Source organism: Oncorhynchus mykiss, unplaced genomic scaffold, assembly GCF_013265735.2.
Source record: "Oncorhynchus mykiss isolate Arlee unplaced genomic scaffold, USDA_OmykA_1.1 un_scaffold_883, whole genome shotgun sequence".
NCBI classification, from domain to species: Eukaryota; Metazoa; Chordata; class Actinopteri; order Salmoniformes; family Salmonidae; genus Oncorhynchus; species Oncorhynchus mykiss.
In genome coordinates, this window is record NW_023494330.1 from 23,819 (window position 1) to 39,515 (window position 15,697).

The 15,697-nt window shown below is 43.6% G+C and overlaps 1 protein-coding gene across 1 annotated transcript in view; it reads left to right on the plus strand.

The window, feature by feature from the left end:
• LOC118963986 (histone-lysine N-methyltransferase 2C-like) overlaps nt 1-15,323 on the plus strand; it is a gene marked incomplete at its 3' end in the record, with an annotated part of 32,230 nt that extends 16,907 nt beyond the window's left edge. The window contains exons 2-3 of the mRNA XM_036974776.1: nt 8,211-8,299; nt 15,177-15,323. Coding sequence (XP_036830671.1) covers nt 8,211-8,299; nt 15,177-15,323 — 236 coding nt within the window. The remainder of the gene's footprint in view (nt 1-8,210; nt 8,300-15,176) is intronic.
• Between the last annotated feature and the right edge of the window lie 374 nt (nt 15,324-15,697).

Consider the following 15,697-nt stretch of genomic DNA (forward strand, 5'->3'; position numbering starts at 1 on the left):
ATGTCTTTAGGACCGTCCTCATCCCTTCTTCTCTCTGACTAGCAGGTGGTTAGAAAAAGGGTTTTGTTCAAAAGTTTTGCACAAAATGGAAAATTATCTTTGGTGCTCTTGGCATTGAAAAGAGAAAGCCTTATTTAGGATTGTCACTGCCGTTTTTCTGTGCGAGTGGCACCTTTTCATCTCCGACTGGACTGCAGCATGTGAAAGGATCTGCCTTTTCTGCTTTCGGGTTACACATTAGCCCACATTTCATCATTTGTTTACCTCTGTGATGCACGGGAGTTAGGACAGGTACATGTAAAATCCATTTAGGTGCCCCCACTTGGCAAAACCCATGGATTCTGGGAAGTGGGAAGTCACATAGCCATGATGCATGTATTATGCAGTGCCTGCATACCAGTAAGCATCACTGTACTTCTGTTTTTCTTCTTGTTTGTTTAGAGGTCTCTCGTGGGGTTGGGCATTGTTTGGCTTCATGCATGGATTAACCAACGAATCCTAAGAGGTTTTTTGAGAGGCTTTTCACTTATTTACTTATCAGTCTTATTATCAGTCACTTGACACTAGAACATTAATTGTCTGGAGGTTGCATATATGAGGGTCCTTGCATTCTTTTTGCAAACATGGGCCACTTGACATCGTTGGTGTTCGACCACTGTTCCACCGTTAACTTAAACTGTCCAATTGGAAATCCCTCAAGTGTGATCCATTCTATGGGCAGCCGCAGCTCCACCACCTCTTGAACTGCCATGCATGTCCAACATATTGCTAAACTAGGTACCCTAGAAAACCTTCCCTTCCTCATATTGTTTCCTTAATGACGAAAAGGTCTGGTCTGGCTTCCACCTATCAAGTCCTTTTACTTCATCTGTTGAGGACACAGATTTGGAGACAACCAGTGCCTAAAATGAACACCCGCCAACCGTCAGATTTTTCCGTTGGCGGGTAAAATGTCTATTTCACAAGCCACAGTGCGAGCATTTCACTCGCATTTGTGCTGCAGTAGCTGTTTTCTAAGTATTTCTGCCATTTTGTTTCATAGCTACAAATCTTATGTAGCCTATCCCACCTCGCGCAGCAACACTGACTGGCTGGGGGCTGTGTGCACGTGCTGAGTGAAAGATACATTTTTAGAAGCGCTGCGCACAGGTATAAAAGTTGGTCTAATTTACTTGAAACTAAAGTATACTGAAGTGAGACTTCATCCTAGTGTTTCTTGGCTATTTGCATTGTTTTGTTCACAAGCAAGTTTGTTTTTCCAATTTTTGAGTTTCAACTGCTAGGGAAGAGAAGACAACACGGCTACTGGTCAGATTAGCCAGACTCAATCTCACAGGTACAAACATGAGTCTTTTTCCCACGGTAATCTCCCACTCTTAAAGGGGCAGGTGAAATTAGTCTCATCTGTGGTATTTTGTTTAAATGACTCTGGTCTAGTAATACATTTATTGTTTTAGAAACATTTATAAAGCATCTCAACTAACTTAACTAAATCTACCTGCCAGAGTGGTTGATGGACCAAAAAGGTAGTTTCAAGCCTTTGAGACAACCGAGAATGTTGTGCAGTGGCCATCAGTCATTTTGGAGAAGTTGTAGAATTGGTGTTTGAGGTTGGCATGAATTTCTAATAAGTAAAACCAGTACCTTGCAGTGCAGGCTAGATGAAACATGCTGAACAGTGGATTAGGCTACTAGTTACTATGCTTGGTGTGGAAAGGAGAGGAATCAGTCTGGCCAGACCAGTTGACCTGGATTAAACCTGTTCCAGGACACAATGGCCTTGCATTTTCAATGATGTTGGTCATTGATCAGAGTACTGGGATTCGGTTGCCGATGGCAGCGTCAATAGCGGTGTCCGTCTCCATCCCAGAAACCCAACCCTGGCTACCTGATGCCTCAGCCCCTGACCTCGCCACCGCATTGTGCAAGGTGGAATAGGCCGCAAAGCCTCAGTTGTTTGCAGTGGAAACCAATATTTCCCACTACAAACTTTGTGTTTGGTTGGTTTGCTTTCGAGGCCGCTAGTCCTTGCTTTTGCCGTCCAAAGAGTTTTGGCTTTGAAACAGCTTATTGCATTGCTGGAATATTTTTTTTGTCCCCAACTGAACACAAACCCAGGAAGTGTCTTCCTTTTGATGTGTATATCCCGCTTTCTGATTCTGCTCTTGCTTTATGGGGGTTAGGCTGCTTCAGAAGAACCTAATGTTATTTGGACCAGCTCAGTCAGTGTTCTGAACCAATCTACATCTAGGCTAGTCCATCCTAAAGCAGAGGTGTCAAAATAATTTCACGGAGGCCCGAGTGTCTGCAGATTTTTGGTGTTTCCTTTCAATTAAGACCTAGACAACAAGGTGAGGGTTTTTAATGAGGGTTTTCCCCCAATTTCGTGGTATCCAGTTAGTCTTGTTTCATCGCTGCCACTACCGTATGGGCTCGGGTAAGGCAAAGGTCGAAAGCCATGCATCCTCTGAAACACAACCCAACAAAGCCGCAGTGCTTCTTGACACAATGCCAACTTAAACCGGAATCCAGCCGCATCAATGTGTCGGTGGAAACACCATACACCTGGCGACCTTGTCAGCATGCACTGCGCCAGCCCGCCACAGAAGTCGCTAGTGCGCGATGGGACGAGGACATCCCTGCCGGCCAAACCCTCCCCTAACCCGGACGACGCTGGGCCTGTTGCGACAGAGCTTGGACTCGAACCCAGAATCTCTAGTGGCACAGCTAGCATTGTGATGAAGTGCCTTGGACCACTGCGCCACTCGGGAGACCCTGGTGAGGAGTTCTTTACTTATTATTTATCTTAATTCAACAATCAAGTACAAATGTCGAGTAAACCTGCAGAGTTAAGACGCGTGATCTAAAGGAGAAGGCCCTTTTGGTCCGGGTTGCAGGCTTTGAGTTAAGAGAGCCACATTGGTAAGTACTCTGAATAGCACCTCTTTGTTCTTGTGTAGCACAGAGAAAGAGAGGGAGCGATCGAGAGCCAGAAAGTGCCAGAGCTTTTTAGAAGCTACATTTGCACAGATCCACTACGCATGAGCTGTTCTAGATAGTCCAGCCAAGTTTTCAGAGCTAGACAGAGGTGTGTTTTTCTCCCTCCAGCTTTCTCTCTTGCCCTAGTTGTCTGCCCAGTCCTATCCCTCTTTCTCCACTCCAGGGCTTGTTTTGGATGCCCTGGTTTGGTGCCCTGGTTTCCATTGCATGTTCGGTCTGCTACCACCACAGGGTTCATGACTTTGCTTTTGCTTGGTAAAGGGAACTGATATGAGCACCAATCCTCTCTCTCCCAGTTCATGTGGGAATCATGTAGAAAATGATTTCAAGTGTCACATTTTTTTCAATGTTATTTAGAGTTTTTCTGTAGAATGAGCCCTTCACAATATCACCAGCAGCTGAGCTGTAAGCCGCAGGTGGAGCGGTGCGTCCCATTTGGCTGCTCTCGCTGCAACACCAGTGTTGACAGTGTTGGTTAGGCCTATTACAGACCGGGGAGGGAAGGGAAGTGGTGAGCTATGGACTCCAGTGCTCCAGAGAGAAGTGAACAGAAACAAACCTTGGTCCACCACACTCTAACAAATGTTACTGAAAAAAACATGGAGGGAGCTTTCGCTCAAGTTCAATTTTGAGATTAATTTAGTGTCCACAGGTTTAAAGGGCTTAAAAATAGAAGAAAAATAATAATAATATATATATACTAGTACCAGTCAAAAGTTAGGGCACCTACTCATTGAAGATTATTACTATTTTCTACATTGTAGAATAATAGTGAAGACATTAAAACTATGACATAACATATGGAATCATGTCGTAACCAAGGAAGGTTTTAACAAATCAAAACATATATATTTTTGATTCTTCAAAGTAGCCATACTTTGCCTTAACAGCTTTGCACACTCTTGGCATTCTCTCAGCCAGCTTCATGATGAATGCTTTTCCAACAATCTTGAATTAGTTCCCACATACGCTGAGCACTTGTTGGCTGCTTTTCCTTCACTCTGTGGTCCAACTCATCCCAAAACCATCTTAATTGGGTTGAGGTCGGGTGATTGTGGAGGGTAGGTCATCTGATGCAGCACTCATCACTCTCATTCTTGATCAAATAGCCCTTATACAGCCTGGAGGAGTGTTGGGTCATTGTCCTGTTGAAAATCAAATGATAGTCCCACTAAGCGCAAACCAGATGGGATGGGGTGGGGTATCGCTGCAGAATGCTTTGGTAGCCATGCTGGTTAAGTGTGCCTTGAATTCTAATTAAATCACTGACTCACATGTCCCCAGCAAATCACCATCACACCACCACCTCCATACTTCACGGTGGAAACCACACATGCAGAGGTCATCCGTTCACCTACGCTGCATCTTACAATCATACAAAGGTTGGAACAAAAAAACTCAAATTTGGACTCATCAGACCAAAGGACAGATTTCCATCAGTCTAATGTCCATTGTGTTTCTTGGCCCAAGCAAGTCTCTTCCTTATTGATGTCCTTTAGTAGTGGTCTCTTTGCAGCAATTTGACTATGAAGGCCTGATTTCAGTGTCCTGTGAACAGTTGTCTGTTACTTGTTTGTTACAGCAGACAAATCATTACAAACATTAACCAGCCAAGTAGAAGAGTTACACAAGTCAGAAATAGAGATACAATGAATCCCTTAGCTTTGATGATCTTCATATGGTGACACTCAGAAGACATTAATTTATTCAAAAAATGTTCCTTTTGTTCGATTAGTCTCTCTCTTATATCCGAAAACCTCAGTTTTGTTCGTGTTTTCTTCTGTAATCCACAGGCTCAAACGCAGTCACAACAGGCAGACAAAAAAATTCAAATTGTATCCGTGAAGTTCATAGAAACATGTCAAACTATAATTATATTCAATCCTCAGGTTGTTTTTAGCCTAACTAATCTATAATATTTCAACCGGACAATAACGTCGTCAATATAAAAGGTAAACAAGAAAGGCACTCTCTCTGGTCGCACGCATGAAAAAGCTCTGTGACACGGCAGGGTCCACTCATTCAGACTGCTAAATTTCTAGACTGTTGACATCTAGTGGAATGCATAGGAACTGCAATTTGAGTCTTCAGTCAATGGATACTGTAATGGCATTGAATAGAAAAAAAGAAAAATTCTACTTCCTGAATGGATTTTTCTAAGGTTTTTGCCTGCCAAATCCGTTCTGTTATACTCAGACATTATTTGAACAGTTTTGAAAACTTTAGAGTGTTTTCTATCCAAATCTACTAATTATATGCATATCCTATCTTCTGGGCCTGAGTAGAAAGCTGTTTAATTTGGGCATGCTTTTCATCCAAAATTCCAAATGCTGCCTCCTACCCTAGAGAAGTTGACCTTTCTAGCGCAGGGGAACCCCTCGACAACATTCCGCTGAAAAGGCAGTGTGCGAAATTCAAAAATATTTTTTTGAAATATGTAACTTTCACACATTAACAAGTCCAATACAGCAAATGAAAGAAACTTCTTGTTAATCTACCCATCGTGTCCTATTTCAAACATGCTTTACAGCGAAAGCACAACATATGTCATAGCCAAGTCGAAAAAACACACAGCCATTTTTCCAGCCAAAGATGGGAGTCACAAAAAGCAGAAATATAGATGAAGATTATCAAAGGTTAGTGATTAATTTTATCAGATGACACTCATAGGACATCATGGTACACAATACATGTATGTTTTGTTCGATAATGTGCATATTTATATCCAAAAATCTCAGTTTACATTGGCGCCTTATGTGCAGTAATGATTTGATTCCAAAACATCCGGTGATTTTGCAGAAATACTCATAATAAACATTGATAATAGATACTAGTGTTATTCACAGAATTAAAGATAGACTTCTTCTTAATGCAACCGCTGTGTCAGATTTCAACTTTTTTTTTTACGGAAAAAGCATAAACTGAGTACGGCGCTCAGAACCCAAAACAGGAATATTCGCCATTTTGGAATCAACAAAGTTAAAACCAAGACTATAAATATTAACTTACCTTTGATGATCTTCATCAGAAGGCACTCCCAGGAATCCCAGTTCGACAATAAATGACTGATTTGTGCCATAAAGTTCCATAATTTATGTCCAAATAGCCACTTGTTGTTAGCGTGTTCAGCACAGTAATCCGTCATGAGGCGCAGGCACTTCATCCAGACAAACTCAAAAAGTTCCGTTACAGTCCTTTAGAAACATGTCAAAAGATGAATGGAATCAATCTTTAGGATGTTTTTAACATAAAACATCAATAATGTTCCAACCGGAGAATTCCTTTGTCTTCAGAAAAGCACTGGGACGAGAGGTAACTCTGTCGGGAGCGCACGTCATGAGACCAAGGCTCTCTGCCAGACCACTGACTCAAATAGCTCTTATGAGCCCCTCCTTTATAGTAGAATCCTCAAACCAGTTTCTAAAGACAGTTGACATCTAGTGGAAGCCGTAGGAAGTGCAACTTTATCCATATCTCATTGTGTATTCGGTAGGCCAAGTTTTGAAAAACTACAAACCTCAGATGTCCCACTTCCTGGTTGGATTTTTCTCAGGTTTTCACCTGCCATATGAGTTCTGTTATACTCAGACATCATTCAGACAGTTCTAGAAACGTCAGTGTTTTCTATCCAATACTAATACTACTATGCATATATTAGCATCTGGGACAGAGTAGGAGGCAGTTCACTCTGGGCACGCTATTCATCCAAAAGTGAAAATGCTGCCCCCTATCCCAAAAGGTTAAGAAGGAAAGAAATTTCACACATTCACTTTTAACAAGGCACACCTGTTAACCTTTCTGATCTCCCCATCCCGGATCCGGGATCGTGAATACAGACTCAAGCTCATTACCATAACGCAACGTTAACTATTCATGAAAATCGCAAATGAAATGAAATAAATATGCCATCTCTCAAGCTTAGCCTTTTGTAAACAACACTGTCATCTCAGATTTTCAAAATATGCTTCTCAACCATAGGAAAACAATCATTTGTGTAAAAGTAGCTAGCTAGCGTAGCATTTAGCGTTAGCATTAGCGTTAGCATCCAGCACGCAACATTTCAACAAAAACATAAAAGCCTTCAAATAAAATAATTTACCTTTGAAGAACTTCTGATGTTTTCAATGAGGAGACTCTCAGTTAGATAGCAGATGCTCAGTTCTTCCAAAAATATTCTTTGTGTATTAGAAATAGCTCCGTTTTGTACATCACATTTGGCTACCAAAAAAACCCGAAAATTCAGTCCTCAAAACGCGAACTTTTTTCCAAATTAACTCCATAATATCGACTGAAAACATGGCAAACGTTGTTAGAATCAATCCTCAAGGTGTTTTTCACATATCTCTTCGATGATATATCGTTCGTGGAAGTGTGCTTTCTCTCCTGAATCCCAGGAGAAAATGCCCGCACCTGAAGATTACGCACAAATTTAGATAAAGGACACCAGGCGGACCCCTGGAAAATGTAGTCTCTTATGGCCAATCTTCCAATGATATGCCTACAAATACGTCACAATGCTGCCGACATCTTGGGGAAACGGCAGAAGGTCTAAGCTTATTCCTGTCGCATTCACAGCCATATAAGGAGACATTAGAAAACAGAGCTTAGGAAATGAGCAGAATTTCTGGTTTGACGTATCATCTTGGTTTCGCCTGTAGAATGAGTTCTGGTGCACTTACAGACAAAATCTTTGCAGATTCTGAAACTTCAGAGTGTTTCTTTCCAAAACTGTCAACTGAATATCCATAGTCGAGCATCTTTTCGTGACAAAATATCGCGCTTAATACGGGAACGTTTTTTATCCAAAAATGAAATAGCGCCCCTAGAGATGCAACTGGTTAATTGAAATGCATTCCAGGTGACTACCTTATGAAGCTGGTTGAGAGAATGCCAAGGGTGTGCAAAGTTGTCATCAAGGCAAAGGGTTACTTTGATGAATCTCAAATATAAAATACATTTTGATTTGTTAAATTTGAGATTCTTCAACTTAGCCACCCTTATGGGCTGTTCCTCTTGCAATAAAGCTCAGCTATGAGGTTGAGATCGAAGGCTGTTTACCTGTTGTTGATGCCTGTATTACTGTTCATACTACTTCAAAAGGCAGCTCCTCAGTTTGTGAGGCAGACCTAAGTAACAATGTTGCTCCTCCTTGAGCAGAGCCTGAAAGGCAGATCAGATCAGTGACTGTTTCCTCTCCCTGTGTGTCCCAGGGGACGTAGCAGAGGCCGAGCCCAGGTTGAGGATGAGGACAGCATGGACGGGACGGAGACCGCCGAAGCAGAGAACATGCAGGATATGGGTGAGTTGACTGTCTCTGTCGTCATGGAAAGGTTTGTGTGTGTGTGTGTACATGGATGTATCAGTGTGCCTCTTTGTGTGTGCTTTCATGCGTGTTCCTCTTTTAATATTTGTGTGCTGTTGTCTTCATACATGTGTGCTTGTTTAGGCTGCCGTCACTAATAGGTTGGGGTTTTGGTTGTTGCACGACTGCTGCCCCCGCGATGCAGGCCCGCTGCCCCCGCGATGCAGGCCCGCTGCCCCCGCGATGCAGGCCCGCTGCCCCCGCGATGCAGGCCCGCTGCCCCCGCGATGCAGGCCCGCTGCCCCCGCGATGCAGGCCCGCTGCCCCCGCGATGCAGGCCCGCTGCCCGCTGCCCCCTCGATGCAGGCCCGCTGCCCCCTCTGCAGGCCCGCTGCCCCCTCGATGCAGGCCCGCTGCCCCCGCGATGCAGGCCCGCTGCCCCCGCGATGCAGGCCCGCTGCCCCCGCGATGCAGGCCCGCTGCCCCCGCGATGCAGGCCCGCTGCCCCCGCGATGCAGGCCCGCTGCCCCCGCGATGCAGGCCCGCTGCCCCCTCGATGCAGGCCCGCTGCCCCCGCGATGCAGGCCCGCTGCCCCCTCGATGCAGGCCCGCTGCCCCTCGATGCAGGCCCGCTGCCCCCTCGCTGCAGGCCCGCTGCCCCCTCGCTGCAGGCCCGCTGCCCCCTCGCTGCAGGCCCGCTGCCCCCTCGCTGCAGGCCCGCTGCCCCCTCGCTGCAGGCCCGCTGCCCCCTCGCTGCAGGCCCGCTGCCCCCTCGCTGCAGGCCCGCTGCCCCCTCGCTGCAGGCCCGCTGCCCCCGCGATGCAGGCCCGCTGCCCCCGCGATGCAGGCCCGCTGCCCCCGCGATGCAGACCCGCTGCCCCCGCGATGCAGACCCTCTGCCCCCGCGATGCAGACCCGCTGCCCCCGCGATGCAGACCCGCTGCCCCCGCGATATAGACCCGCTGCCTCCTCAATGCCTGTAGACCAGGTATTCCCAAACTGGGGTACGCGCAATGTCATCGGGGTACACCAAATAAAAATGTGATTCAATAATACTAATCTTCACATTTTCATAGTACATTTATATTTTCCATCGGGGCTATACATTTGGGTGTTTTTCTCTCTCGCTTGAGTAGCCTTGTTTCACTGCAAAAAATTAAATTAAACCGTCTAGAGTTCAGCGAAATAACACAATGTCAAATACAGGTAGCCTAGTCAAATAATTAACATCCAATCACATTAACCGCTACTCTCTCGTGGAAAACCTTCACTCTTGCGCAGACATTTAGAAACAAAACATGACAATTTGAAAATAAGCCACAGGAGTTTTTTGAGTAGTAAGACTTGTATAAAAGCAACAGAAACCATTAATTAGAAGGGGCTAGAAGCATCTTATATGGTGAGCTACTGAGTGGCTAGGGCAGGCAAGCCCCATACTATTGTGGAGGACTTAATTCTTCCTGCTGCCACAGATATGGCTGGGACAATGCTTTACAGACAAAAAAAACTGACGCATCAGTGACATGGCAGGAGATATTTTTAAACAATTACTACTTTGCATACAAGCCAGTGAATTATATGTGTTACAGCTGGATCAGTCAACAGACGTGGGGGGCCTGGCACAGCTCCTGGTATATGTCCGTTACATTTATGGGGGGTCAATTAAGGAAGACATTCTCTTCTGCAAAACACTGGAAACCAGGACAACATGAGAGGATATTTTAAAAGTACTGGACAGCTTTTTGACATCAAATGGACTTTGGTGGTCAAGATGTGTTGGTATCTGTACTGATGTTGCAATAGCCATGATGGAGACATAGTGGATTGGTAACGCGCGAGCAAGTAGTGGCTCTCGACGCCATTTGGGTGCACTGCAGCATCCCCCGAGAGGCTCTTGCTGCCAAGGGAAAGCCTGACAGCTTGAAAGACATTTTGGACACTTCAGTGAAAATGGTTAACTTTGTTAAAGCAAGGCCCCTGAACTCTTGTGTGTTTTCTGCATTTTGCAATGATATGGGCAGCGACCATGTAATGCTTTTACAACATAGAGAAGTGCGCTGGTTATCAATGGGCAAAGTATTGACATGTTTTTTACAATATTGAGAGACAAGCTTAAAGTTTCCTTTACTGACAATAATTTTAACTTGTCTGACCGCTTGCATGATGACGAGTTTCTCACACTCGCCTATCTGGGTGATATTTCTTCTCGCCTGAATGATCTGAATCTAGGATTACAGGGACTCCAACTATATTCAATGTTAAAATTATGTGTGTGGCAGGCTTACAATGATGGCAATAACACGATATTTGAGAGTGCGCTGACCCTTGTGCTAGAGGAGGTACACAGCTGGAGGTTGAATGTTTGAAGGGTGAGGGGGGACTATAAAACGTTTGGAAACCACTGCTGTAGACTATATCCTTCAAGTTGTCTGTAGAGAGGCAATCTACCAGTCTTGTTGCATGTTGCACCACCCTCCCCCATGTCTTTTTGAGGTATCCGTTGCTAAATGGTAGATGACTAAAGGCCGGTTCATACTTTGTATTTCCACAGAGCCAAAATGTAGGCTTAATCACTGGCTCGTTATGGGATGTTTACAAAGCCATCTGCAGCTGCTGCTTGCAGGGGTCTCGCCGGCCCACCGTGCACTTCCCCAAACATTTCTAACCCGATAGCTCTGTGGATGCAACTTCGTTAAGGCAGAACATCCTTGGAAAACAAGGTGGCATTCGGAGAATGCATTATGTAAATCAACTGCCAGAGGGCTGGCTAATATTTGCGATAGAACATGGTCAACTCCCCTGTTGGTGGTGGTGTTGGTTCGCGTTTCGCTGCTGGCATTTTGTTGACCTGTAAATGACTTCACAAGCTTGGCAAATGCCACACAAAGGAGAGAAATAAAGTCTAAATAATTTTAACTGCTTTTGTGCTGCTGTCACAGGGTGCCTCAAGTGTAAAGTAGTTTCCTTTCTCCTCCATGATCACTAGGTTTAAAGCCTATTCAAACCTTTCACCTGTTTGTGGTTATGACAGATGGGGGAGGAAGAAATTAGTTGTATTGAGACCCATGCCTAGTTATGGTAATTTGCCTAGTTTTCCCCAATGCACGATGAGATCAAGGCTTCACACCAGCAAAAGTCAATAGCATCACTTGATCTGTTCCTCTTCAAAAATGTGCTGCCAACCCTTACCAGTGCACGAACACACACAGTCCCCACCCCTTACAAAAGCCTCTTGCCGGACCGGAGATTAATTTCCTAGCTATTAATTACACTCCAGGGCTTTTGCCGTGGGATTTTCCTAGGTGGAATGCTTTAAGAAAATGCCCCCCCATATACTTAGGCAGAGTCAGTGTCAAAAGGGAAAATCAGGTCCCTGTTCTACTTGTACCCCACCTAGTTGTCTCCCTTCGGCCAATATTCTGATGCATATTCTGGGCAATCTTGTTTGTATTCCCTATTAGTTATGAAGAATGCTACCAAAGACCAGGGTTTGCTTTTGCTCCAAGAATGGCGTTTTGTGTCTTAACAATACAGAAATAAAGATGCAGTGTGTACGCTTCAGTGCTTTTGCGAGCTACAACAAGGATATATTATTTTATCCCCCCATTTCCAGAGTGAAGGAATGTTGTCACTCGGAAAGAAAAAAAAAAGCAAAGTTCCTTATCACTCTTTAATGAGTGGTTGAGAATCACGTCCGGGTCAACGGTTCAAAATAACGCATTTTCGGCTTTTCAAGTGGTGCAGCGGAGTGAATGATTTATGAAAGTATTGTGAATGCCTGACTGAGGGTTTTGGATGCCCTACTGTTTCAGGACTTAATTTAACCCTATAAAAAAATATAAACAACTAATAAGGAAATAGATCAGAATCTGTGGGTTGTATTTCATTAGCTCTCTCTGGGAAGTCTGCCAGGTCAGACTTGAGAAGGTCTGCTCCACGCTGAGACTAGGGCTTTATCAATGCTCTTATTGATATTGCTAAGGGGTTTTATCCAAGAGGGAATCTAACCATTTTGAGTTTCTCATAATTACAATTATATATTAGACTACTCATTCTGGACAGAGGTGTGTCCTTCCAGAACAATTGCAGATCTTAATTCTTTTGATTTCACATATCTCATATGTATTTCTCCTGATGTTATAATTTTAAAGGAAATGTAAAACCCAGAATTACAGTAACTAGCCTAACCACAAGATCAAGGTGTTTAATAACTGTTAGATGTTGTATGGTTTTTATAATTGTTTTTCTACCAATCAGCAAATGCTAAAAATGGGACTGCATTCTGCAGTCTGCTCCCGTGTGGTTTATTAGTGACAATGTTTTGACCACTTCATCAACCTTATCCCTAATAACCCACATGGGAGCATAGATGGCAGTGTGTGGAGTTATCATTTGCCTAACATTAGCTGATATCCAGCACCTGCTCAAAGGCATTGGATGTGCATATGTTCTCTTTCTCGTATAGAAACCAAAAATCTAAATAGAATTAACAGTGTAAGTTACTAGCCGAGGTATCGAACTGATTCCCAGAAAGCAAACAAATGTTGCCAATAAATGTAATTGGTCTGTCCCATTGATGTAACATTTCTAAACTCTAAATTATTTGGCCAGCTATTATTTCCCCTGAACTCCTGTGTAGGCAACTCTTCAGGAAAAGAGTGCCACATTTTTGTCGCTTTAAAGGTCAAGGTAAAGGTCACGTCATCTCTTTTTGCCCGGACGCGTTGTGACATTTTCGGCAATGCTTTTGTGATTTTCAGATGAATTGACTGGAGTTCACAGCCCTTCTCCTACTGAAAGGGTTGCTAGAGCTCAAAGCATTCACTAAGCCCACACAATCTCAGTGTTGCTTTTAGTAACACTAGAATAAAGTTTGCAGGGTAATGTTCATTTTAGGCATGCAATGGAAAATGTTTTAATGTTTTGCAACAGAAAAATGAAAATGAGCACTTATTTTGAGTCTATATTATAAGTCCAGGTAGTCACCCTGTTTCAGTGAGTTTTACTCATTTTGGTGGTTAACTTCATTAGGATAGGGGGCAGCATTTTCACTTTTGGATGAAAAGCATGCCCAGAGTAAACTACTTGCTACTCAGTACCAGATGCTAATATATGCATATTATTAGTAGTAATGGATAGAAAACACTGACGTTTCCTAAACTGTTTGAATGATGTCTATGAGAATAACAGAACTCATATGGCAGGCAAAAATCCAACCAGGAAGTGGGAAATCTGAGGTTTGTAGTTTTTCAACTCAGCCCCTATTGAAGATAGTGGGATATTTGTCACCTTGCACTTCCTACGGCTTCCACTAGATGTCAACAGTCTTTAGAACGTTGTTTCAGGCTTCTACTGTGAAGTGGGTCCGAATGAGAGGGGAATGAGTCAGAGGTCTGGCAGAGAGCCACGGTTTTGTGATGAGCAGTCATGTGAGAGTTAGCTTGCGTTCCATTGCTTTTCTACAGACAAAGGAATTCTCCGGTTGGGACATTATTGAAGATTTATGTTAAACATCCTAAAGATTGATTCTATACTTCATTTGATATGTTTCTACGACCAGTAATATAACTTTTTAGGTCGTCGTCCGACCTTTCCGCTGGACTTGCACGCTCGTTTGGATTTGTTTACCAAACGCCCTAACAAAAGGAGGTATAAACTTTATCGAACAAATCAAACATTTATTGTGGAACTGGGATTCCTGGGAGTGCATTCTGATGAAGATCATCAAAGGTAAGGGAACATTTATAATGCTATTTCTGACTAATATTGACTACACAACATGGCGGATATCTCTTTGGGCTGGTTTGGGCTCTGAGCGCCGTACTCAGATTATTGCATGGTATGCTTTTCGTAAAGTAAAAAAAAAATCTGACACAGCGTTTGCATAAAGGAGAAGTTTATCTAAAGTTCCATGTATAATAGTTGTATCTATTATCAATGTTTATTATGGGTATTTCAGTAAATTGATGATGTGGCTCTGCAAAATCACTGGATGTTTTGGAACTACTGAACATAACACGGCAATGTAAAATTAGATTTTTGGATATAAATATGTACTTTATCGAACAAAACATGCATGTATTGTGTAACATAAAGTCCTATGAGTGTCATCTGATGAAGATCATCAAAGGCTAGTGATTAATTTGATCTCTTTCTTTCTGCTTCTTGTGACTCCTCTCTTTGGCTGGAAAAAAGGCTGGTTTTTCTGTGACTTGGTGGTGACCTAACATAATCGTTTGTGGAGCTTTCGCCGTAAAGGTTTTTTGAAATCAGACACTGTGGCTGGATGAACGAGAATTTTATATTTAAAATGGTGCCTAGTACTTGTATGTTAGAGAAATTTGATTTATGAGATTTCTGTTTGAATTTGGCTCCCTGCAATTTCACTGGCTGTTAGCGGAACCCCGTTCCCAGACAGGTTAATGAACACAACCTAGAGGTGCCAGTTGCACCGAGCCTTTGACTGGCAGGTGAGGGGTTAGGACTAATCCTTTTGCTGTTCAGAAAAACTCTGTTTTTCTTTGTCTATGCAAAACTAAGACCAATGGTTTGGAATGAAAGAACTCTGTGTTTGCGTAGTCTGACAACTTGTGTGTCACAATAAAATGTGTTCATAAAAGAGTCCTGAGTGAAACTAGACCAGGTTTCTTCTGAATAAGGTGCTGTTGCCTATGTCAACTGTGTTTCCAAAGAGAAACAAGTCAACTGTCACCCTGGATTTTGCTAGTTTGAATAATTTGGTAGTGAGCACTACTGCTGTCCAATGACTAAATGTTTGGTTATAGTTAGTAGACATACTAAGTGCTTTATGAATGTGGTTTCCCGCATTTTGAATAAATAACAGTATAACATCTACCCCCTCTTTTTCCCACAGAAGTTAAGGAGCTGGTTCTGGATGTCGAGGAGGAGATCATGGTGCCAAGCCCCAGGACGACAGACCCCTCTCCCCACTCTTCCAGCGCTCCGTGTCGGAGGACTCTGCAGGATCCTCCGCCTCGACCCTGGAGCACGCCAAAGTCCGGTAAGAGGAAGAGACGATGTGAGTTGAGTAAGGTGAGGGGAAGAGAGTGACATAGAAAGAGTGTGCGTGCGTGCCAGATGGCCAGAATAAGGCAAAGCAGGAGATGGCGGCAGGGAAAAGGAAAATGAGATTCCAGTAAGAGAGGCAGAGTAAGACTGACATTCTAGACATTCTCAGAGGGAGGGATAGTGTGAAGGAGAGAGGGGGGGTGTGTAGTCAAATAATAGACAAGGAGAGGATAGAAATGAGAGGGCATTGTGAGTGAGAAAATGACTATGACACGCTGAGTCACAGCTGTGTGTGTGAGGAGTCCAGGGAGTGGTGTGTGTGGTTAACAGTGGATGGAGGCAAAGCGTGTGTATATTTATGTCTCA